This window comes from Aquarana catesbeiana, linkage group LG01 (genome assembly GCF_042186555.1).
Source record: "Aquarana catesbeiana isolate 2022-GZ linkage group LG01, ASM4218655v1, whole genome shotgun sequence".
NCBI classification, from domain to species: Eukaryota; Metazoa; Chordata; class Amphibia; order Anura; family Ranidae; genus Aquarana; species Aquarana catesbeiana.
This window is the reverse complement of record NC_133324.1, coordinates 946,277,041-946,303,850: the sequence shown is the minus strand read 5'-3', so window position 1 is coordinate 946,303,850 and position 26,810 is coordinate 946,277,041. Positions and strand designations below refer to the sequence as shown.

The following is a 26,810-nucleotide window of genomic DNA, read 5'->3' as shown; positions in this document are numbered from 1 at the left end:
TATTGACCTTTATAATGTAAACTGGATGCTCTCTACTGCCTCCTGCTGTGAATGCCTGAGATATTCATCAATTTATGTTTGCTCTGCTTTTTGTTAATTTTCTAGATGAAATATCCATTTTGACCAATTGTCGTTACCCCTGAAGAAGAGGTCAACCCCTTTTGCTTACCTCGAAACGTCGGGTTCTATGATCATTGGTTCTTTACTAGCTGTATCATTGCATTTGGTCATTTATTTGTAGAATTACTTTTTCCCATTTACATGCATCCATTTTATTGTCTATATGGTTAGGTCATGTGTAATGATTTTTAGATGCTAAATTAATAAACTACAATACTTTTATACAAAAACTATAAACTTCTACTACTTTCTACTTTATTAGAGGTAACCCCGTGAAAAAAGTCCCGCTAGAGGAATCGCACTCCTTCAGGGGGTGCTTAGGTCTGGCAGAAGGGAGGGGCCAGGAGCGCTGGCGTGGGACCCGAGTAGAGGAGGATCTGGGCTGTTCTTTACAAAACTTCTGCGCAGAGCAGATAAGTATAATATGTATAAAAAAAACAAGACTTTAATATCGCTTTAAGTGTAATGTTTAGAGAAGTTAATCGAACCTGGGCTTGATTTCTTACAGTAGAAAATAAGGTGAACCTGTGTAAATTGAAAGCATCCAGTCATAGAAACAGTAATTATCTGTGTTTAAATAGATAACTGGAGGGCACAGGGTTTTCCGTAACCTCAAGTTTCATCTTGGACGTCAAGCAATAAATGCCGTCATTCATTTAAAAAAATTCTGTAATGAATCCACCAGGTATGCCATAGCCTCCCGCATTCAGGGAGATCCTCTGGCCTCTGTGGACATCAAGGTCCTTGACCTTGCTGTGGATCCCAAAAACTTTCTGATTGTTGTTCTGTCTTTCAGTCTATCTTGTGTTCCTCAAGTTTTCAGATGCTAGCTCCTGTGCTAGCCTTGCTGCAGAGCATCTCCATTGTGGGATATTTGGATGATCTTCTTTTGGAGGCACAGTTGGTGCAAGTTCCGGCTGACAATGTAGTGCAAGCCATCTAGAGCTTGTAGAGATTCAACTGGGTCCTAAACTTTCAGAAGTCGACGTTTGAATTGACTCATTGCTTGGAATAGGTTTTCCTCTCCAGAAAAAAACGTTAAGTTCTCTATTACCAGACTCGGAATCTTCAGCCCAGAAGTCACTCAACTTCATTTTTGCATGAGAGTTCTTGTGCTGTATGTAGGGATGAGCCGAACACCCCCCTGTTCGGTTCGCACCAGAACATGCAAACAGGCAAAAAATTTGTTTGAACACGCGAACGGCGTTAAAGTCTATGGGACTCGAACATGAATAATCAAAAGTGCTAATTTTAAAGGCTTATATGCAAGGTATTGTCATAAGAGCAGTATTCCTGAGCCACTAGGCCAGAGACAACACAATCTTTGGTGGCAAGTAAATCTGTCTGTCCACGATGACAGGGTGTTGCATTGTAAGGATCTGGAGTGCAACTGGGCAAATGAGACTTCTTCAAAGGAGACTACATACCGCTAGGGATGAGCTTCGAGTTTGAGTCAAACTCATGTTCGACTCGAACATCGGCTGTTCGCCGAACAGCGAACAATTTGGGGTGTTCGCGGCAAATTCGAAAGCCGCTGAACACCCTTTAAAAGTCTATGGGAAAAATCAAAAGTGCTAATTTTAAAGGCTTATATGCAAGTTATTGTCATAAAAAGTGTTTGGGGACCTGGGTCCTGCCCCAGGGGACATGGATCAATGCAAAAAAAAGTTTTAAAAACGGCCGTTTTTTCGGGAGCAGTGATTTTAATAATGCTTAAAGTGAAACAATAAAAGTGTAATATTCCTTTAAATTTCGTACCTGGGGGTCATTGAAAACTACTCATGGCTATTAATGAATTGTCGGTTCGACAATACACATAAAAGTTCATTGATAAAAATGGCATTAGATTTCCCCACAGGGGAACCCCGAACCAAAATTTAAAGAAAAATGGCGTGGGGATCCCCCTCAAAATCCATACCAGACCCTTTAGGTCTGGTATGGATTTTAAGGGTAAACCTGTGCCAAAATTTTAAAAAATGGCATGGGGTCCCCCCCAAAAATCCATACCAGACCCTTATCCGAGCACGCAACCTGGCAGGCCTCAGGAAAAGAGGGGGGGACGAGAGAGCGCCCCCCCTTCCTGAACCGTACCAACCCATATGCCTTCAACATTGGGAGGGTGCTTTGGGGTCCCCCCAAAGCACCCTGTCCCCATGTTGATGGAGACAAGGGCCTCATCCCCACAACCCTTGCCCGGTGGTTGTGGGGGTCTGCGAGCAGGGCGCTTATCAGAATCTGGAAGCCCCCTTTAACAAGGGGACCCCCAGATCCTGTCCCCCCCGTGTGAAATGGTAAGGGGGTACAAAAGTACCCCTACCATATCACAAAAAAAGTGTCAAAAATGTTAAAAATGACAAGAGACAGTTTTTGACAATTCCTTTATTTAAATGCTTCTTCTTTCCATCTTCTTTCTTCTATCTTCCTTCGGTTTCTTCCTCCATATTCTTCTTCCTCTGGTTCTTCCTCCGATCCTCTGCTTCTTGCTCTGGTGTTCTCATCCGGCATCTTCCTCCGTAGCGTCTTCTTCCCTTCTTCGTTCTCGGGCCGCTCTGCATCCATGATGGGAAGCTCCCGCTGTGTGACATTTCTCATCTTCTGACACTTCTTAAATATCGGAGGGTGGGGCCACCCGGTGACCCCGCCCCCCTCTGACGCACGGGGACTTGATGGGGACTTCCCTGTGGCATTACCCGTGATGTCAGAGGGGGCGGGGTCACCCGTTACGTAACAGGTGACCCCACCCCCCTCTGATGTCACGGGGAATGCCACGGGGAAGTACCTGTGCGTCAGAGGGGGGCGGGGGAAGATGCCGGATGAGAACACCGGTGCAAGAAGCAGAGGATCGGAGGAAGAACCAGAGGAAGAAGAAGATGGAGGAAGAAACTGAAGGAAGATAGAAGAAAGAAGATGGAAAGAAGAAGCATTTAAATAAAGGAATTGTCAAAAACTGTCTCTTGTCATTTTTAACATTTTTGACACTTTTTTTGTGAAATGGTAGGGGTACTTTTTACCCCCTTACCATTTCACACGGGGGGACGGGATCTGGGGGACCCCTTGTTAAAGGGGGCTTCCAGATTCCGATAAGCCCCCTGCCCGCAGACCCCCCACAACCACCGGGCAAGGGTTGTGGGGATGAGGCCCTTGTCCCCATCAACATGGGGACAAGGTGCTTTGGAGGGGACCCCAAAGCACCCTCCCAATGTTGAGGGCATGTGGCCTGGTACAGTTCAGGAAGGGGGGGCGCTCTCTCGTCCCCCCTCTTTTCCTGAGGCCTGCCAGGTTGCGTGCTCGGATAAGGGTCTGGTATGGATTTTTGGGAGGACCCCACGCCATTTTTTTAAAAAATTTTAGCGCAGGGTTCCCCTTAATATCCATACCAGACCTGAAGGGCCTGGTATGGAATTTAGGGGGACCCCCACGCCATTTTTTTTAAAATTTTGGTTCAGGGTTCCCCTGTGGGGAAATCCCATGCCGTTTTTATCAATGAACTTTATGTGTGTTGTCGGACCGACAATTCATTAATAGCCGCGAGTAGTTTTAAATGACTTTTTTCCTTTGAAATGACATTTTGCTGTCAGACTGTCCTAAACACGGGAAACATGCGCCCCTTTACAGGCATACTATAGACACCCCCAGGTACGAAATTTAAAGGAATATTACGCTTTAATTGTTTTACTTTAAGCATTATTAAAATCACTGGTCCCGAAAAAACGGCCTTTTTAAAACTTTTTTTTGCATTGATCCATGTCCCCTGGGGCAGGACCCAGGTCCCCAAACACTTTTTATGACAATAACTTGCATATAAGCCTTTAAAATTGGCACTTTTGATTTCTCCCATAGATTTTTAAAGGGTGTTCAGCGGCTTTCGAATCTGCCGCAAACACCCCAAATTGTTTGCTGTTCCGCGAACTGGCGAACAGCCGATGTTCGAGTCGAACATGAGTTTGACTCGAACTCGAAGCTCATCCCTAGCTGTATGTAGCCTCCTTTGAAGAAGTCTCATTTGCCCAGTTGCACTCCAGATCCCTACAATGCAACACCCTGTCATCGTGGACAGACAGATTTACTTGCCACCAAAGATTGTGTTGTCTCTGGCTTGTGGCTCAGGAATACTGCTCTAGAATTGGGGAAGTCCATCCTTCTAGTTTCATGGAAGATCCTCACAATGGACACCAGCCTATCAGGCTGGGAAGGTGTCCTATTGACAGGTGTCCTGTTGAAGCAGGGGACTTGGACGTCTCCCTTTAAACGTACTGGAGGCTTGGGTGATCTGTTTGTCCTTGCACTGTTGGAAATGTCAACTGGAGGGTCAAATGATCAGGATTCAGTTATACAAAGCTGCAGGAGTGGCATACATCAATCATCAGGGAGCAACCAGAAGTCTTTCAGGGACAAGAGAGATAGAAATGGTTGTGTCCTGGGCCGGACTCCACATCCCAGACCCTTATGCGATGTACATTACAGACCTTGAAAATTGGAAGGCAGACTACCTACGCCAACAGCATCTGGACCCAAAAATGTTCCTGGACATTAGTCACAGAGAATGGCAGAAGTGGATCTCCTGATCTCTATATTCAACAACAACTTGTCTGTAGGTACCGGGATCCTCTGGTGAAACAGTGGATGCTCTTGTGGCTCTGTGTAATCAATGCAATTTCATCTATGCATTTCCCCACCTGAAACTCTTTCCTCATCTACTCCCCAGGTGATCCTCATAGCTCTGGACTGGTCTAGGTGGATGTGGTACTCTGGCCCGATCACACTCCTGGTAAATGCTCTGTGGGCTCTTCCAGATCATTGGGGGTTTTCTGTCTCAAGGACCTGTTTATTACTCTCCCTCATGGCTACTGGCTTTAGTGGCATGGTTGTTTAAACCCAGGTTCTGAAAGACAGAGACATTTATCAGTTGGTGATCCCCATGAGGCTTAAAACTAGAAAGTCTGCTTCCTGCAAGGTCTATGATCGCCCATGGGAAGATTACTTCGCTTGGCAAGAAACGTTCTTCTCAGGGGCGGATCCTGGTCTTTCTACAAATGGGCCCAAATCAGCATGTAGCCCTGAGTATCATCAAGGGACACATCTTTTGTGCTTGAAAGATCAATAGCTTCCCATTCTTTTATTAAGTTTATTAAGACCTTTTCTCACGTAGTTTCCCTGTGACTGTGGGATCTGAATTTATTTCACTTTAAAAAAAATGTCACCCATTTAAACTAAATGAATCCTTTCTGCTACCACACAGGAACCATCTGATTTTGAGGACCAGAAATTCCAGGATGTTGTGCATTTGTCCCTTCAGTTTATCAGAGATCTCTTTCCATTGCTTGGATGTAGTTTGAGCTGTGCCTGCCTGCCTCCCAGCCACTGCTTCCATTAGGAAGACTGACTTTCTCTTTGTCGTTCCTGTTGGTCCCCATAATCATAATCTGTCTGAGCCACCATTTCCAGGTGGCTCAGACAGATCTTCATTCAAGTTTATATTCTTAAGGATCGGCTTCCAGCATTATCTGTGAGGGCACACTCTACCAAATCAGTAGGTGCTACTTGGGCTTTTCTGCCACATGCCACTGTTTCCCAAATTTGTAAGGCTGCCACCTGGTCTTCGTTTGTGTGTTCTCTAAGTTTTACCAGGTGGACGTTCAGGCCTCGTTTGACAGCAGCTGCTCTTCGAGCTGCAGGCACTCTGTAGTTTTAATGTGGGTCTACTAGTGTTTTTTGCTGTTGACCACCCCTCAATTGGGCTGCTTTTGGACTTCCCGTCAGTTTCTAAATTCTTGTGTCCCTCAATGAATAAGAAAGAAAATGGGATTTTTGTACTTGCCCTAAAATCCAGTTCTTGGAATTTGCTGAGGGACACGGGTCCACCTCTCTGTTTCTTTGGTCACACTGTCAGTACTGCTTTTTCAACAACATTAATGGAGTAGGAGGTTATACTGGGCTGGCCTACATTTTTTTTTGTTTACCCGTGTCTAATTTCTCCTGTAGTCAGCAGGATAACCCAACTGCACCTAAATTCCTGTGTCCCTCAATGAACTTCAAGAAATGTGTTTTATAATAAGTAAAAAATTGTATAACTGTATAACATGACCTTGTTAAATGTTCCTCAGGGAGAGTGTGGAGTACACACAGCAGTCTATGGAGGAGGCGGTGAAGAAGGTGAAAGAAATGGACGCCAGCTTTGGAGGAACAATAATTCTCCAACCTCTAAAGAATATCTACCAAACAGCCGGGAGAGCCGAGCACCCCCGGCAGGTCAGAGAGGCTATATAACATTTGGTAGCCTAGCTGCTATTCCGTGTTTAAGTGTGAAAGAGGAGATGTAGAGAAGGGAAATTATTTGGCGGGACTTTATGGGTGCCAACGAGAGAAAACAAGGAATTTTAGTCCATACTGGATAGAAAAATTACAAGTTTATTAATGTTAAATATAAAGCATGATACAAGGTTTGGTATAAATTACGTGCACAAATACAGGGTTACATCAAAGATTCAAAGTAGATGACAAGTAGAATCACTCTGAGATAACATTGGAGTGATGATCACGACATGTTTCGCCCCTCTGGGCTCATCAGGGGTAGGGATGAGCCGAACACCCCCCGGTTCGGTTCGCACCAGAACCCGCGAACGGACCGAAAGTTCGCACGAACGTTAGAACCCCATTGACGTCTATGGGACTCGAACGTTCGAAATCAAAAGTGCTCATTTTAAAGGCTAATTTGCATGGTATTGTCCTAAAAAGGGTTTGGGGACCCGGGTCCTACCCCAGGGGACATGTATCAATGCAAAAAAAACTTTTAAAAACGGCCGTTTTTTCGGGAGCAGTGATTTTAATGATGCTTAAAGTAAAAAAAAAAAAGTGAAATATTCCTTTAAATATCGTACCTGGGGGGTGTCTATAGTATGCCTGTAAAGTGACGCGTGTTTCCCATGTTTAGAACAGTCCCTGCACCAAATGTCATTTTTAAAGGAAAAAATCTAATTTAAAACTGCTTGCGGGTTTAATGTCATGTCGGGTCATGGCAATATGGATGAAAATCAGTGAGACAAACGGCATGGGTACCCCCCAGTCCATTACCAGTCCCTTTGGGTCTTGTATGGATATTAAGGGGAACCCCGCACCCAAATTAAAATAAGGAAAGGTGTGGGGCCACCAGGCCCTATATACTCTGAACAGCAGTATACAGGCGGTGCAAACAAGACAGGGACTGTAGGTTTGTTGTTAAGTAGAATCTGTTTGTAATTTTGAACATTTTTAACGTGTTTAGCTCCAGCCAAAAAATCTTTTCTAAGCTTTTTGGAAAACATAGGGAAGGGTTATCACCCCTGTGACATTTGTTTTGCTGTCTTTCCTCCTCTTCAGAAGATTTCACCTCACTTTTTTGTCCCAATGAAAAATGTTTTTTGAAAATTTGGGTTTTTTTGTGGAACAAGGATTGGAAAGCATCAGTGGAAAGGAGAACTTGTTTTCCCATATTAACTCTTACAGGAGAGAATTTCCCTTCCTAGGGGTAGATTTCATCTCACTTCCTGTTGTCTCCTTCCGTTTGCAAGTAGGAGTCGTTTGTAAGTTAGATGTTTGAAAGTAGGGTCCTGCCCTATATACTCAGCAGAAATTTGGGCCTTAGGTGTTGCTGTGGCCACAACACTGTAAGCCCTCACAGGGCCCTGCTGTGAAATATTAGATCAAGAATTGTAATTACATGCCCCTGTTGAACAGGAGCTGAAAAATTAGGCCTTAGGCACTGGTGCTGGTGCCACAACACTGCAACCCCTCACAGACACTCTAGTTGGAACGCAGGAACGAGCCCTGCTGCAAATTATTGCTTCAAAAATTGTAATTACACGCCCCTGTTAGACAGGGGCAGAAAAATTGGGCCTTAGGCACTGGTGCTGGTGCCACAACACTGCAACCCCTCACAGACACTCTAGTTGGAACGCAGGAACGAGCCCTGCTGCAAATTATTGCTTCAAAAATTGTAATTACACGCCCCTGTTAGACAGGGGCAGAAAAATTGGGCCTTAGGCACTGGTGCTGGTGCCACAACACTGCAACCCCTCACAGACACTCTAGTTGGAACGCAGGAACGAGCCCTGCTGCAAAGTATTGCATCAAAAATTGTAATTACACGCCCCTGTTAGACAGGGGCAGAAAAATTGGGCCTTAGGCACTGGTGCTGGTGCCACAACACTGCAACAAGCTATCAGCGTGATGATTGAGGAGGAAGAGGATAATTACTCAGGGATAGTCACTCAGCATCAGCATAGGCAGTCTTTGAAGGGATCTGAGATTTCAAAAAAAATTATTCGGTTACATCAGCATCAGGTGCTTGGTAGCTGGTGGTGATCCAAGACTCATTCATTTTTATGAAGGTCAGCCGATCGACCGAGTCGGTGGACAGACGCACCCTGTGATCGGTTACCACGCCTCCAGCAGCACTGAATGTGCGTTCCGAAAGAACGCTGGATGCAGGACAGGCCAGTAGCTCAATTGCATACTGTGCAAGCTCTGGCCAGTGATCCATCCTCAAGACCCAGTAACCCAGAGGATTTTCGGTGGGAAAGGTGTCCAAGTCTGATCTTGCCCCTAGGTATTCCTGCACCATGTAAAACAGACGCTGGCGATGGTTGCTGGAACCGATCATACCTTGGGGCTGCGGACCAAAAAATTGTCTGAACGCATCGGTCAGACGGCCACCTTCTCCACCGCTCCTTCTTTGACTGACCGAAGCCTCAGCAACACGTTGTCCAGAAACAGGAGTTTGTAACCTCCCAGTCTCTGGGAACGCGTTGCACAGACCTTTCTGCAAGGCCTCCCGAAGATGTTTCATCCTCTGCTCCCTCTGCGATGGCAAGATAAGGTCCGCAACCTTACCCTTGTAACGTGGATCAAGGAGGGTTGCCAGCCAGTATTGGTCCTTCTCCTTGATACCACGAATACGAGGATCCTTACGCAGGCTTTGCAGGATCAGGGAGGCCATGCAGCGTAGGTTTGCTGAGGCATTCGGTCCGGAGTCCTCTGGGTCACTAAGAACGACATGGTCCGCAGCCACCTCCTCCCAGCCACGTACAAGTCCATGTGTTTCTTGGGACTGATCCCTTAAAGACTGCTGCTGATGCTGAGTGCCAGGCTCCACCTCCATACTGACACAATCTTCCTCCTCCTCCTCTTCCTCCTCGTCCTCTTCCTGTGTGATCGGCGGGCACGCAGGAACACTGTCTGGATAAAGGGGGCCTTGAGAGCTAAGGAAGTCCTCCTCTTCCTGCCTCTGTTCTGCCTCAAGTGCCCTGTCCATTATTCCACGCAGCGTGTGCTCCAACAGGTGGACAAGGGGGACAGTGTCACTGATGCATGCACTGTCACTGCTCACCATCCTCGTGGCCTCCTCGAATGGTGACAGGACAGTGCATGCATCCCTGATCATGGCCCACTGGCGTGGGGAAAAAAAACCAAGCTCCCCTGACCCTGTCCTGGTGCCATAGTCGCACAGGTACTCATTTATGGCCCTCTGCTGCGTGTGCAGCCGCTGCAGCATGGCCAACGTTGAGTTCCACCTGGTGGGCATGTCACAGATTAGGCGGTTCTTGGGCAGGTTAAACTCCTTTTGGAGGTCCGTCAGCCGAGCACTGGCATTATATGACCGGCGGAAATGCACACAGACTTTCCTGGCCTGCCTCAGGACATCCTGTAAGCCCGGGTACCTGCCCAAGAACCGCTGCACCACCAAGTTAAGGACGTGAGCCAAACAGGGCACATGGGTCATTTGTCCCTGTCGGAGGGCAGAGAGGAGGTTGGTGCCATTGTCGCAAACCACCATTCCTGCCTTAAGTTGGCGTGGCGTCAACCACCTCTGAACCTGCCCCTGCAGAGCTGACAGAACCTCTGCCCCAGTGTGGCTCCTGTCCCCCAAGCACACCAGCTCAAGCACCGCATGGCATCTTTTGGCCTGCGTACTTGCGTAGCCCCTTGAACGCCTACGGAGCACCGCTGGTTCCGAGGAAGAGGCCATGGAGGAAGAAGAAGAGGAGGGGGTGGAGGAGAGAGGTGTGTCACAATCAGCATTTTGGAGGCGTGGTGGCGGAACAACCTCCAACACTACTGCACCTTGTCCTGCATCCTTCCCAGCTGCCAGCAGAGTCACCCAATGCGCCGTGAAACTTAGGTAACGTCCCTGTCCATGCCTGCTGGACCATGAGTCAGCGGTAATATGCACCTTACCGCTGACCGCCCTGTCCAGCGAGGCATGGACATTGCCTTCCACATGCCGGTAGAGAGCCGGAATCGCCTTCCGTGAGAAAAAGTGGCGTTTGGGTACCTGCCACTGAGGAACCGCACATTCCACAAACTCACGGAAGGGGGCAGAGTCTACCAACTGAAAAGGCAGCAGTTGAAGTGCTAGCAATTTTGCCAAGCTAGCATTCAACCGCTGGGCATGTGGATGGCTGGGAGCAAACTTCTTTCGGCGGTGCAGCAGCTGGGGCAGGGAAATTTGCCTGGTACAATCTGACGTCGGTGTACCAAAAGCAGATTGCCCACAAGTACTTGGCTGTGACACACCTAATTCTACACCTTCATTCCTCTCACTGCAGGTCTCAGAGAGGACTGAAGGTCTAGTGGGGTTGGAAATCTCAGCTGATGAGGAGCAAGGAGAGATCCTCTTTGTTCTTTGGTGTGGGTCTTTTAGATACGCTTGCCAACGAACTGCATGGCAGGTCAACATATGTCTGGTCAAGCATGTGGTACCCAAGCGGGAGATATTTTGGCCACGCGAGATACGCTTGAGACATATGTTGCAAATAGCAGCGGTGCGATCTGATGCACTCGTCTCAAAAAAGGCCCACACCAAAGAACTTTTTGAATAACGCGCAGAGACTGCAGCGCCCTGCACATGTGGAGCTTTGGGGTGTGATGCAGTCAATGTGCTGCCCTTAGGCTGGCCCCTGGAGGGCATCCTGCCTCGTTGGTGATGTGCTGCCGCCTCCTCCTCCTCCTCCTCCTCCTCCTCCTCCTCCTCCTCCTCTCTCCTATCAGGCACCCACGTTGAGTCAGTGACCTCATCATCCCCTCCCTCCTCATCACTGGAGCAAACCTGGCAGTATGCTGCAGCAGGGGGAGCATGACTGCCAGATTGCTGTCCTTCTTGGGCACCCCCTCTGTCCGCGCTCATGTTACTGCCTTCATCGAGCTCAGTATCGTCATCAGAGCCTTCCAAACGCTGGGCATCCTCCTGGAGCATGTACCCAACACTGTGGTCAAACAGTTCGAGGGAATCCTCATGAGGACATGGTGGAGCTAGGGAAGGAGTCACTGATGACATTGAGCTGAGGGAAGAGGCCGCTGCTTTGCCAGACAAAGCACCCTGGGCATGGGTGAGAGAGGATGAGGAGGATGAGGACGGCTTGGTCATCCACTCGACCAAGTCTTCCGCATGTTGCGGCTCAACATGGCCAGCTGCCGAAAAAAAGGCCAAGCGTGTCCCATGGCCACGTGCTGATGAGGATGCACCGTCTCCACGACCAGCACTAGACACAGAGCCTGCTTGCCCTCTCTTATTGGCTTGTGACTGTCTGCCTCTCCTTCTTGGCCTTCCAGACATACTAATGGCCTGTAGCTGCACTAAGCTGGGATAGAACACCTGTAATTTTCTTCAAGTAGCTTTATATACTGTAACCAGACAAGCCTGCCTGTCAGTAGGAAGATAAGAGGAACGGATCTAGCTGAACACTGTGAGCAGGACGCACTGTACTAAATGTAAATAGTCTAGCTGCCTGACCGTGGTACTAATAGGATCAAATAGAACACCTGTAATTTTCTTCAGGTAGCTTTATATACTGTAACCAGACAAGCCTGCCTGTCAGTAGGAAGATAACAGGAACGGATCTAGCTGTACACTGTGAGCAGGACGCACTGTACTAAATGTAAATAGTCTAGCTGCCTGACCGTGGTACTAATAGGATCAAATAGAACACCTGTAATTTTCTTCAGGTAGCTTTATATACTGTAACCAGACAAGCCTGCCTGTCAGTAGGAAGATAACAGGAACGGATCTAGCTGAACACTGTGAGCAGGACGCACTGTACTAAATGTAAATAGTCTAGCTGCCTGACCGTGGTACTAATAGGATCAAATAGAACACCTGTAATTTTCTTCAGGTAGCTTTATATACTGTAACCAGACAAGCCTGCCGGTCAGTAGGAATTTAACAGGAACGGATCTAGCTGAACACTGTGAGCAGGACGCACTGCATTAAATGTAAATAGTCTAGATAGAAGATAACAGGAACAGATCTAGCTAAACTGAATACAGTGTATATATATATATGCAACACCTGGGATGCATATATATACACAATACACTGTAAGTGCAGCTAACTGACTGACTGTTCTGCCTAATCTATCTAACTCAAATCAAATGACACTGTCTCTCTCTCTCTCTATCTCTCAGCACACCGGAACACACACTACACAGGGCCGCCGTGCAGGCGGCCTTATATAGTGTGGGGTGTGTACTAAATCCCCTGAGCCATAATTGGCCAAAGCCACCCTGGCTTTGGCCAATTACAGCTCTCTCTACTGACAGCGCTGTGATTGGCCAAGCATGCGGGTCATAGTGCATGCTTGGCCAATCATCAGCCAGCAATGCACTGCGATGCCGCAGTGAATTATGGGCCGTGACGCGCCACACGAATTTAGCGCGAACGGCCCATAACGTTCGCAATTCGGCGAACGATCGAACAGCCGATGTTCGAGTCGAACATGGGTTCGACTCGAACACGAAGCTCATCCCTAATCAGGGGATAATTTAAAAACAGTTGCATGTAACACTGCATGAAACCAAACCAAAGTTAGAACCGTTGCATGGACTAGAAATACAACAAAACAAAAATTAGAATGATGATGGTAAAAAATGAGCTGTTGACTAACATGCTCATCAACATTACATAGATAATGCAATGATTGGGAGAAAGATCAAAGGTGCCTGAACTGGAGATGGAGGTCTGTTAGGAAGGTTATTAACATAAGTAGCTTGCAGGGGATGGAATAAGTGATATTAAATTGGATGACCCATTCTCTCTTTTTATACTATCATGAACTATGTCCCCTTCCCCTTCATTATTCATTATCCTTATTTTTATACCTATATTTATATTTTCATTGATCTATCTAGTTTATACCAATTTAATATCACTTATTCCATCCTCTGCAAGCTATTTATGTTAATAACCTTCCTAACAGACCTCCATCTCCAGTTCAGGTACCTTTGATCTTTCTCCCAATCATTGCATTATCTATGTAAGTAAATTATATATTTCCATCTTGGGATGCATTACCACTATATACATATTCACCTTCACTCCCACACCTTTTTTGCTTTTTAGTTATTTATCATTTCACTTAGCCCTTCCACAGCCTCCATCACTTCCCATTCCCATTTCATTATTCACTCACATACACTCACTTTTCTATTCTTCTTATCCCTACTCCCCTTCCCCTCTTCTCTCCTCTCTCTCTTCCCCCCACTCTCCCCTCCTTTCCTCCTTCCCCCCTCCTTCTTTTATCTTCCCTCCTCTCTCCCCTCCCTCCCCATGTTCCTTCTTCCTCGTTTTTCTTCCTTCATCCCCTCCTCCTTCACATCAACACAGTCATTTCACCTTCATTTTTCACCTCCATTTATTTTAGACACTATATTGTAGGCTATACTCTAGTCTTCAACTTCCTTCAAATCTCAACTGGCGTTTTTCCATGTGCACTACCCATTGACGGTTTTCCGTGATTTGACCCTGAGTCGCAACTATAAGATCTTCATTTGGGTGAGCATTTGTTGATGAGCATGTTAGTCAACAGCTCATTTTTTACCATCATCATTCTAATTTTTGTTTTGTTGTATTTCTAGTCCATGCAACGGTTCTAACTTTGGTTTGGTTTCATGCAGTGTTACATACAACTGTTCTTAAATTATCCCCTGATGAGCCCAGAGGGGCGAAACATGTCGTGATCATCACTCCAATGTCATCTCAGAGTGATTCTACTTATCATCTACTTTGAATCTTTGATGTAACCCTGTATTTGTGCACATAATTTATACCAAAAATTTTATTATGCTTTATATTTAACATTAATAAACTTGTAATTTTTCTATCCAGTATGGACTAAAATTCCTTGTTTTCTCTCGTTGGCACCCATAAAGTCCCGCCAAATAATTTCCCCTCTCTACATTTGTTTACAGGGATGTTGGTGCCCATTTTCATATATTTTCTTGTCACCCACCCATATCGCTATTTTCTGTGAAAGAGGAGAGTTTCTTGGGTTATGGGGTTACAGAGCTTATTAACAACTTCTGTATGACTTTGAATTTTGCCTGAAGTTCTCATATAGTTGTGACAATTTGGGAATTTTGTAGCTCATTGGTAGTGCCAAACCGTGAGTTTACTCCATGCCAGATGCTCTCTATGCAGCTCTACTGATCTCATTAGTAATTTTGATCTCTCTGACCAACAAACACATCCAGTGCTCTTGCACGCCTGTTGTACCTAAGCCCTGCGCCTTTACTACAGCATCCTAGCTGCTCCATCTGTCCCAGACTGTCTCTCTCTCAGGCTCATGCCTCAATCTGTCCTGCATTTGGACAGTATGGTGCAACGTGCACCTCTCACAGACAGCTCCCTTGCAGTCACTGACCCCCTCAGGAGGGTGGGGCACTCACCTCTACTTATGATTCTAAGATGAATGCAGCACTCACCTACTTTATTAGTGTGCCTGCTTCCAAGAAAACCTGGCCCAGACCGCCATATTAGTGGCACTGGCTCGCCCTGCCACATAGTATAACTTCAGCATACATTTTATATTGTGAGGCAAAACAGTAAAATAAAGTTTAACCACTTGCCTACAATGGGGAATGTCATAAATGTTAAAATCTGCATTTTTTTTTGCCAGAAAATTACTTAGAACCCCCAAACTTTATATATTTTCTGAAAGGAGAGGCCTTTGAGAATAAAGTGGTGGCTGTTGTAATTTTTTATGTTACATTTTTAGGAAAAGATACACTGAATGAATTTTAGTGCACACAAACACAACACAATACCCTGTTTTTTTCTAAAATATAAAAGATGATGTTGCATTGAGTAAATAGATACCAAATATGTCAAGATTTAAAATTGCCTCCTGAAAAGGCAACATACTACAGTACCTAAAATTGTCCATAGACAACAAATTAAAAGCTTTTACAAGTTATCAATTTAAAGTTAAACGTGAACTGTGGTGCTAGAATTATTGCTCCCACTCTGATGTTCTCAGTAATACATTATGTGTGGTGCAATCACCGTTTACATATGCATGCCCAACCTACAGGACCATTTGCATTTGTGCATGAGCATAGGGGTGATTTATTTTTTATTTTTTTAATTTACATTTTTCTTTTTTTTTTTCTTTTTTCATTTAACTTTATTGCTATCACAAGAGGTGAACACATCCCTTGTGATAGCTCTGGGCAGTGACAAGTACTCCTTATGGCCTCCAAGGCAGCTTATCAAACACAGACCTGTTTAATCAGCTGTTTCCTTGGCTGTATCAGCCAGGGAGTGACAGCTCTGAAAAAAGAACACACAGGGGACGCAAACGCCTAGTGCGTTACCCAAGGTTTATTAAAGGAAACCAAATAGCCAAATCAATACTCACAAACAACAGAAGTAATATGCAAGACACTCTCTGATGGTTATTCAACGTGGCGATGGATGACCAAATGATTGGCGATGTCGGCAGACTAACGCGTTTTGGGGACCCATCTCCTTCCGCCGAGTGATGGCTCTGAAACCAGAAGTGATTAAATTCTCATTGCTTCTGGCTTCATTTGTCGTAGAAGAGATCAGGGAACATAGGTCCTGGACTCCAGAGGTGGCTGGCAGTGGTGGGAGGGGGCAGCCTCCTCCAAGCGCTGTAAAAGTGATCAAGCAGCTGTAAAGCCCTTCTGATCACGTTTACAGGAATGCCAATCACCGTCTCAAAAAAAAAAAAATGGTACCAGAATCATAGCTGCAGCCATTTATATACAATGTATGTAAACTGGGCAGCAAGCTGGTAAACTGTGTTGATATGTGACAAATGAGAAAACTCAGATCTATACGCCCCTCTCGAGTTTTCACCACTGCGCTCAAATGCCAGGCAAAGGGGTGCTCACCCCCTACAGAAAAAAACGTCCTAATGAAATAACTATAAAGCTGCCACTTTAAAATTAAATAAACTGTATAAACCTTTCTATTGCTTCCAAGTGACCCTAAGCTGTATTGGTCCTTGTGAATCAATAAAAGTGGCGCTAAATGACAGTATATATACTGTCTAGTGCATATTAAAGTGATCTAGTGCTCTAGCAAAAAATGTATATAAATAAATCAAGAGTACAAAACATTCATGGAAAATCTCATCAGTGTACAAAATAAAAATCGTGATAATCCCTGTAAAGGTGTACCATACACACAGCAATATATATTGCAAAATAATATTAAACGTGAAATATGAATAATTTTAGTCCATAAAGATTCCACAGACAGGACACCGTGAAGAAAAAGTGCGGTATCTGGAAGCAATCCACCAATTCACTCAGTGTTAGTGATTCCTCTCCCCTTGAATTCAACACTCACCAGCTCAATATGCCTCACACTCTCGTGTTTTGGCAATAAGGCATAGGCATATAGTTGGTCAATTGAAGGTAAAAGGATCCAGATTCTTTATTTATCCAAGTGTCACCTCAATTCATAAAAAGAACTCAAAATAGTGTGATACCGTAAAACATATAAAATTTATTCAACTTAAAACTTCAATCATTACACTCACAGGACAAACTCTTGATTCAAGCCAAACTGACACTGCAAATCAAATCCAAATCAAACTCAATCCTCCTCTGTGAAACGCCCAGCACCACTGTGGAAATGAGGGTCACGGCGGACCTCAAGAAGCAGCGTTGGATAAGTTCTCACCCCTCTCCGCTGACACTCTACTGATGTGGATCACCTGCTGGCAACCAAGCCCAGGGGGCAGCTCCTCTAATGCGTTTGAAGGCTCCCGCCGATGCACGGAGATCCGAAACCACGTCCCGTCCGTCACTAATTGTTAATGATAGGTGCCGTACAGCCACGCCCCGACATGTTTCGTCATATCAGACTTCCTCATGGGATTGGCTGTACGGCACGGCACCTCCTACCCTTATACTCCTCACGTCTTTCGACGTAATAGTATGCAAATCAGTGTTCACGTTCCCAGATGTCTCCACGGCCCTCAAAAGCAGCGATGCTGGGCCGATCACGTACACCAGAGAACAAATAAACTGCAAAATGTCTCAAAAATGCCGAAGCAAATATAATCAAATATATTGCATAGATCGGATTATAAAAGATCAGAAATGGTAAAACAGAGAAAAAAACTTTGAATTATAAACCTCATTCATGGAGTCCTAATTGACAGTGTATCAACGTCCTATTTTTTGAACGTCCTGTTTTTTGAACACTCCCCATATGGAGTATAGAGTCATATATCTAGAAGTGTTACATAATGGACTTGCCCTAGCGGTTTATAATATATGGTCAGACCATGCAGCCCATACATTGCCCGATCATGACTATAGAACGGGACATTTCCCTAAATATACCCCTCATTCCCCCTAGCTAATAGTGAAACCTCAAATGAGTATAATCATAACTCCTTCCCTAAATCTATATTTTATGCTATCTATAGCGAGTAAATAATATTAAGCCATTGGTGAATCGTTGTAAACCACTAAAGAGCCATCATGCTGTTGACCAGCAACGTAAGCCCTCTAGTGGTAAGAGTGAAAAGTATCTCCTCAATGTTTCAAAAATAAATTCCATTAAATTAAACCACACAATTACCACCCCTTGTGGGAAGTATAACCCCCTAAATTTATTAGTAAGCTACATCAATGTGAATTCTAATAATAGTGCAATGTGCCTAAACATATAAGTATTAAAGTATCCATTAGCCAATATTTCAGGTAAAGCTTGTGTAAAAAAAAACTGAAAAAAGTTTTTTATCACAACAATCATCGAGTGCAGTGAAATCTATAGAGGAATATATAGAGAGGGATGTATAGAGAAATTCCCTTGGATATATTATTCAAACGTCACTAATGAAGCAGTTCAAATCTACCTCAATATTCAGGCCCCTAGGGGCAAGGCTTTTCAGACGAAATATCCATAGGGTCTCTCTTTGTGAGAGGTCCCTAACTCTATTAGACCCTCTCCAAGCTGGATATACACAATCTAATCCACAAAATTGTGCTAGGGAGGGGTCTTGATGATGTTTCTCTCTGAAGTGTAAAGATACACTGTGGTATTTATAGCCATTTTTAATATTCGTGAGATGCTAAGATATAAGGACTCGGAGTAGTCGTTTCGTCCGTCCAACATACAGTAACCCACACGGGCACCATAAAAGGTAGACGACGTATGAAGAATTGCACGATATATATTCCTTAATCTCAAAGATTTTCTGGTCTGTGCTAGTGACAGTTGTCATCCCCCTATTGGAGACCCGCACAGTTCTGCAACATACACATTTCCTACATGGGTAAAAACCCTGTAGGTCAATTCTTAAAGTCTGTTGCCCTGGTGGGTCCAGGATCTTTCTTACCACTCTATCCCCAAAGTTTGGAGCTCGTTTATAAACAAACCTGGGTGATGAGGGCAAGATTTGGCCTAAGTGTCTATCCCTTTCCAAGATGTGCCAGTGCTTTCTAAATATTGCCTCAATATCCCTATACTGGAAATGAAAGCCTGTGATGAACCTAATTTGTTGTTGGGTACTTTCTACTGGTGGACGTCTACTCCCAAAACACTGGTCTCTGGGTATAAGTGCTACTTCCTGTATTGTATTATCCAGTCCCTGTTCACGGTAACCTTTCTGCATAAATTTGTCCTTTAGTAATTTAACTTGGGTATGATAATCCTCCAGCTCAGTACAATTTCTTCGTACCCTGAGTATTTGCCCCTTCGGTATATTACGGATCCAGGTGGGATGGTGCCCACTTGTGATGGTCAAATAACTGTTGCGATCCGTGGGTTTGAAATAAGTCTTAGTTTTCAGACCGTTGGTATGTATTTCTATGGTTAGATCCAAAAAGTTGACAGAAGTGTCACTAATTTGGAACTCTAATTTAATGCCGTTGGGGTTATTGTTCAAATGTCCCAAAAATTCGATCGCTGACTCTCTGGACCCCTCCCAAATGAACATCAAATCGTCTATGAAGCGACGATAAAACTTCAACTGGGGCCTATGGGTACTAAAAACTCGTTTATCTTCCCACTCAGCCATAAACAGGTTGGTGAGGCTGGGGGCATATCTAGCTCCCATCGCCACGCCAACCTGTTGTGAAAAGAAAAAACCGTGGTACCAAAAATAATTATGGGACATGCAAAAATCCAAGGCATGTCCCAAAAAACATTTTTGCGTGTGAGGGACTTCATCCCTCCTACTGAGTGCCCAATTAAGTGCCAGCAGTGCATCCTCATGTATTATGATGGTATATAATGAGGATACATCAGCCGTTACTAAATAAGTCTCTACTTTAGGGTTGATGACTACTTCCCTTAAGAGTTGTAACAGGTCTGATGTATCCTTCAAATAGGCTTTGGTAGTTAAAACACTGGGCTGCAGGAATTTATCTAAGTATTCACCCATACGTGCCGTAACAGAACCAATCCCGTTCACAATAGGACGGGCCGGTGGTGTTTGTGCGTTCTTGTGGATTTTCGGCAGTGTGTAAATGATGGGGATCCTGCATGTTGAAGGCACTAAATAACGTTTCTCTTTACCATTCAGAGCATTGATCTGGTAACCCCATTCGACCAACGCATTCAATTGTGTTCTATAAGCTTCCGTTGGGTCAACTCCCAGTTTCTTGTATGTAATTTTATCACCCAAGAGCTCCATGAGCTGATGGTGATAGAACTCTTTATTCAACAGGACGACTCCTCCCCCCTTGTCCGCTGGGCGGATGATGATATTTTTGACATCTCTCTCTATATATTCCTCTATAGATTGCACTGCACTCGATGATTGTTGTGATAAAAAACTTTTTTCAGTTTTTTTACACAAGCTTTACCTGAAATATTGGCTAATGGATACTTTAATACTTATATGTTTAGGCACATTGCACTATTATTAGAATTCACATTGATGTAGCTTACTAATAAATTTAGGGGGTTATACTTCCCACAAGGGGTGGTAATTGTGTGGTTTAATTTAATGGAATTTATTTTTGAAACATTGAGGAGATACTTTTCACTCTTACCACTAGAGGGCTTACGTTGCTGGTCAACAGCATGATGGCTCTTTAGTGGTTTACAAAGATTCACCAATGGCTTAATATTATTTACTCGCTATAGATAGCATAAAATATAGATTTAGGGAAGGAGTTATGATTATACTCATTTGAGGTTTCACTATTAGCTAGGGGGAATGAGGGGTATATTTAGGGAAATGTCCCGTTCTATAGTCATGATCGGGCAATGTATGGGCTGCATGGTCTGACCATATATTATAAACCGCTAGGGCAAGTCCATTATGTAACACTTCTAGATATATGACTCTATACTCCATATGGGGAGTGTTCAAAAAACAGGACGTTCAAAAAATAGGACGTTGATACACTGTCAATTAGGACTCCATGAATGAGGTTTATAATTCAAAGTTTTTTTTCTCTGTTTTATCTTTTATAATCCGATCTATGCAATATATTTGATTATATTTGCTTCGGCATTTTTGAGACATTTTGCAGTTTATTTGTTCTCTGGTGTACGTGATCGGCCCAGCATCGCTGCTTTTGAGGGCCGTGGAGACATCTGGGAACGTGAACACTGATTTGCATACTATTACGTCGAAAGACGTGAGGAGTATAAGGGTAGGAGGTGCCGTGCCGTACAGCCAATCCCATGAGGAAGTCTGATATGACGAAACATGTCGGGGCGTGGCTGTACGGCACCTATCATTAACAATTAGTGACGGACGGGACGTGGTTTCGGATCTCCGTGCATCGGCGGGAGCCTTCAAACGCATTAGAGGAGCTGCCCCCTGGGCTTGGTTGCCAGCAGGTGATCCACATCAGTAGAGTGTCAGCGGAGAGGGGTGAGAACTTATCCAACGCTGCTTCTTGAGGTCCGCCGTGACCCTCATTTCCACAGTGGTGCTGGGCATTTCACAGAGGAGGATTGAGTTTGATTTGGATTTGATTTGCAGTGTCAGTTTGGCTTGAATCAAGAGTTTGTCCTGTGAGTGTAATGATTGAAGTTTTAAGTTGAATAAATTTTATATGTTTTACGGTATCACACTATTTTGAGTTCTTTTTATGAATTGAGGTGACACTTGGATAAATAAAGAATCTGGATCCTTTTACCTTCAATTGACCAACTATATGCCTATGCCTTATTGCCAAAACACGAGAGTGTGAGGCATATTGAGCTGGTGAGTGTTGAATTCAAGGGGAGAGGAATCACTAACACTGAGTGAATTGGTGGATTGCTTCCAGATACCGCACTTTTTCTTCACGGTGTCCTGTCTGTGGAATCTTTATGGACTAAAATTATTCATATTTCACGTTTAATATTATTTTGCAATATATATTGCTGTGTGTATGGTACACCTTTACAGGGATTATCACGATTTTTATTTTGTACACTGATGAGATTTTCCATGAATGTTTTTTACTCTTGATTTATTTATATACATTTTTTGCTAGAGCACTAGATCACTTTAATATGCACTAGACAGTATATATACTGTCATTTAGCGCCACTTTTATTGATTCACAAGGACCAATACAGCTTAGGGTCACTTGGAAGCAATAGAAAGGTTTAAACTGTGTTGATAACCTCTGTTAATACTTGCAGCATGCTGGATCCAGTGTGATTTGTTCAGCTTTGCCTCATTCTGTTGTATCTGATCCCTTCTCTGTCCTCTCTTCAGCTTTTTGTCTTTACTGACGGAGAAGTTGGGAACACACAGCAAGTGATCAATGAAGTTCAGAAAAATTCGAAAAAACACCGGTAATTATAAATATTCCACCCTTCTATTTAAGATGAAAATCTGACCACTGCATCCTGCCTCTCTGTATAGTAAAATGGAGTCCAATCATCCTCCACCACCTGCCTTTTTAAAAATGGCCTGAGAATTCTGCCACCTGCTGGCGAGACAGAGGACCATTCTGGCAGGCACACTCCAAGCCTGCCCCGCCCTACCCATGCACGCACACACTCTTCTACTAGCCCAGCACTATAATAGGTTGCCTCACTGGCCAATAGAAATGTGCAAAAGGCAGAAAGGGACAGGCTAGCTTCGGGACCATCAAGAAGTGCCAAATCTTTGTCTATCAAAATGGCCTGATGCTAGAGAGCTTTCATTTGTTATTGTCCTGTACAGCCAATAACAAGGACTTATTAAAACTTAATTCGATCTTTGCAGGTGTTTTACATTTGGAATCGGTGAAGGAGCCTCCACATCCCTTATTAAAGGCATGGCCCGGGCAGGAAGTGGAACCTTTGAGTTTATCACTGGAAAAGACCGCATGCAACCCAAGGTATGAGTATACTGGAGACCTGCATATACAGTGTATGCCTCTAGAATACCAAAATGAGAATAAATCTTCCATATGCAGAAAATGGTAAAACCTCCGGCAGCGTTGGTTGGCAAGGATCCCACGCGTTACGTCAAGTGACCTCGTGACTGATGAAGTCACAAGGTCACGTGACGTAAAAGTGCAGGGGGGCTGGGCACTGCTATGGTAGAAATGTACCACTGCAAAAAGAAAAAGGTTTTAAAAAATAATGTACACCGGGGAGAGAGTCTTTTCATGAGGCTTCAAGGGCAACATTTTAAAACACATAAATCCTTTAACGACTTACAGACCGGAAGATTTGCCTGCTTAATGACCAGGCCGTTTTTTGCAATACGGCCCTGCATCATTTTAACTGACAATTGCGCAGTCGTACGACGCTGTACCTAAAAAAAATTGATGTCCTTTTTTCCCCAGAAATAGAGCTTTCTTTTGGTGGTATTTGATTACCTCTGCGGTTTTTATTTTTTGCACTATAAACAAAAAAGAGCGACAGTTTTGAAAAAAAAACTTAAAATACAGTTTTTATGGTATTAATACTGATATTCTGTAAATTATATTGATGGGGAAAGTTCAAAGAAAATCTGTTCAGTTCTCATGTAAAAACTCAAAAATTGATTTAATAAAACAGAATATTACAAGAACAAATATCAAAATGTAAAATGTAAAAATAACATTAATAATTGTAAAATGAAGAGTGAATCATATGTTTGTGTGTGTGTGTGTGTGTGTGTGTGTGTATGAATCTGTGTCAGCTTCCTTCAATGTGTCATGGTGTAACTCCAGCAAATCTGCCCAACTGTGCTTCTGTTCCTAGTTTTTACTCCTAAAATCTGACCCCTCCTTTCTAAAAAGGCTGGTTTAAGGTTCTCAATTGTCTTGTAGTTCTACAGAAAACCGCAGGCTTTAGCCCCCTCAAGTTATGGTGAGAGTTGCTCAGTCTCTATGCATTGACATTCCTGAGGCGTGGGCAAGAACAATGTGTGAAACTATTTTAAGTATAGGATATAACTTCTTTAACATCTAAGTCAAATACTACATAAATCAGTATATATTATATTCATTGAAAACCCAATGTACTTATTTATATCCACAACGAAGAAAGTGCAAAAATAGGCCACGTCCGTAAATATATGAAGACAAAAAAAATAGGTAGTACTACGTATTACCAGGGGGCGGACTTTTTAGGCTGAGAAACATTGGAGAGGAAGTAACAGTATAAAAATATACATTTATTGAAGGTTACAAATACATAAAAATAAGAATGAAGATTATAACATAAATGCAACTATGAATATTGTGCATAACTAACACATAAACAGTCTGTTTATGTGTTAGTTATGTGTGTCTAATGACATTATATCTCATTTCAGATTCTCTTATCTGTCTCATCTGTGAACCTTTGCCGTGTCCTGAGGAAGCCTATCGGCGAAACGCGTAGACATGCAAGGGCTCACTGCACAATATTCATAGATGCATTTATGTTATAATCTTCATTCTTATTTTTATGTATTTGTAACCTTCAATAAATTTATATTTTATACTGTTACTTCCTCTCCAGTGTTTCTCAGCCTAAAAAGTCAGCCCCCCTGGTAATACGTAGTACTACCTATTTTTTTTGTCTTCATACCTATTAATATCCTAATGAAGAAATATTGTAGTATAAAGAACTTATAATATTAATTTAAACATAATCTTTTACATCTTAAGAAATGTGAATCCTTCCTTCTCATGTGATGGGGGAAGGTGAGGGAAACCAACGCAAGATTCCTAATTACTAACACATGTTTGGTTCTCCATAGGAATGTTTATGAAGCTTATAACAATATGTATACCTTTACAAGTATAAGAGTCTATATAAATTCACTTTTTCCATAACTAAAAGATATATACAGTGGGGCAAAAAAGTAGTCAGCCACCAATTGTGCGAGTTCTCCCACTTAAAAAGATGAGAGAGGCCTGCAATTGTCATCATAGGTATACCTCAACTATGAGAGACAAAATGTGAAAACAAATCCAGACAGTCACATTGTCTGATTTTTGAAAGAATTTACTTGCATATTATGGTGGAAAATAAGTATTTGGTCACCTACAAACAAGCAAGATTTCTGGCTCTCACAGACCTGTATCTTCTTCTTTAAGAGGCCTCTCTGTCCTCCACTCATTACCTGTATTAATGGCACCTGTTTGAACTTGTTATCAGTATAAAAGACACCTGTCCACAACCTCAAACTGTCACACTCCAAACTTCACTATGGTGAAGACCGAAGAGCTGTCGAAGGACACCAGAAACAAAATTGTAGACCTGCACCAGGCTGGGAAGACTGAATCTGCAATAGGCAAGCAGTTTGGTGTGAAGAAATCAACTGTGGGAGCAATAATAAAAAAATGGAAGACATACAAGACCACTGATAATCTCCCTTGATCTTTGGCTCCACGCAAGATCTCACCCCGTGGGGTCAAAATGATCACAAGAACGGTGAGCAAAAATCCTAGAACCACATGGGGGACCTAGTGAATGACCTGCAGAGAGCTGGGACCAGCATAACAAAGGCTACCATCAGTAACACACTACGCCGCCAGGGACTCAGATCCTGCAGTGCCAGACGTGTCCCCCTGCTTAAGCCAGTACATGTCCGGGCCCGTCTGAGGTTTGCTAGAGAGCATTTGGTAGACCCAGAAGAGGATTGGGAGAATGTCATATGGTCAGATGAAACCAAAGTAGAACTGTTTGGTAGAAACACAACTCGTCGTGTTTGGAGGAGAGAGAATGCTGAGTTGTAACCAAAGAATACCATACCTACTGTGAAGCATGGGGGTGGCAACATCATGCTTTGGGGCTGTTTCTCTGAAAAGGGAACAGGACTGTAAGGAAAATGGCTGCACTTTGGTTCACTTGGTTCACTATATATATTTTAGATAAGAGGCCTGAACTTTTTTTCTTTTATTATACAAGATAGGCGAAACGCTTTTTTTATGCAAGGCTTTGACAATGTTTAAGTGGAAATTTTATTGAGCGAGCTGTCTGCAAAAACAGAAGATTTGCGGTGACAATTCTTGTGAATATGTACGGGAACAAGTTAGAACATCCCACCGCAAGTCTGGGCCTAATGCCAAACGGCACCTTATCGAAGGTATCTTAAAAGGTTATTTCTATATTACACCCTTTTCTCGGAATTAAGCTAAGAAAAATATATTTTGATAAGGAAATTTTGGGTATTTTTTTGTTAGGTACTTTTTAAGCACGTCATTTAGCAGAAATATCATTGTCTTTACATATAAGTCATATACCATGTAACTTGTGATACTTGTACTCTTGTGATTGGATAACTAAGAGACCGCCCCTTGGTTTGCCCCTAATGATGTATAATGAATTGTTGTCATATATAACATATGAGAAAAATATAATAGAATATATTATCGATATCCAACATAATTGTGTGGTGTCGTTTATATCACTCATTTTCCAATCGATTGAAGAGGCCTTCTTGGAGTCCAGCTCGAGCTCAAGGAAAAGGTTTGGGGGCGCACTTGACCAGTTGACCAGTTGACCAGTTGACCCCTACCCTCTCAGATGGTACCAGAAGTGGGGTACATATTCTGAAGTCCGGTGGTCAAGCCAAAGCCAAAAGAATTTTGGCCAAAGCCAAAAAAAGGTAAGGTCTCTTTAAATTTCTTTTGCAAGGTGGTTTTCTTGTGCTTGACCGGACTTCAGAATATGTAAGGTCGGATCTGGTAAGGTCAAGTAGCTTGTCAAAATATAATAGGAAAATAATTGTATAAGTGTCCCCGCTAGGTTGGCCAGGACTGGTAGAATATTGTAAATATTTTACTAAGAAATAGGACTGGACATCAAGAACGTCTATGTTGTATTATGTTGTATTGAGTTATGTCTGATAAACATAAGGTGGCCACCAAAAGTGAGAGATTTCACGCAGGACGCTGCGTTAATTGTAGTCTTGGATTGTTGTTTGTGTATAACGGATCTAAAGCAATTTTGAAAGCAACGTGCCCAGGTGGTTACGTTCATAGAATTGGAAAGGGACCTTATTTTGAAGGAGGAGATCCAAAGGTTTGGACTA

The 26,810-nt window shown here is 43.4% G+C and overlaps 1 protein-coding gene across 1 annotated transcript in view; it reads left to right on the top strand.

The window, feature by feature from the left end:
* LOC141121259 (von Willebrand factor A domain-containing protein 5A-like) overlaps nt 1-26,810 on the top strand; it is a 197,996-nt gene that overhangs the window by 97,162 nt on the left and 74,024 nt on the right. The window contains exons 8-9 of the mRNA XM_073611071.1: nt 22,083-22,162; nt 22,578-22,692. Of these exons, the coding sequence (XP_073467172.1) occupies nt 22,083-22,162; nt 22,578-22,692 (195 nt within the window). The remainder of the gene's footprint in view (nt 1-22,082; nt 22,163-22,577; nt 22,693-26,810) is intronic.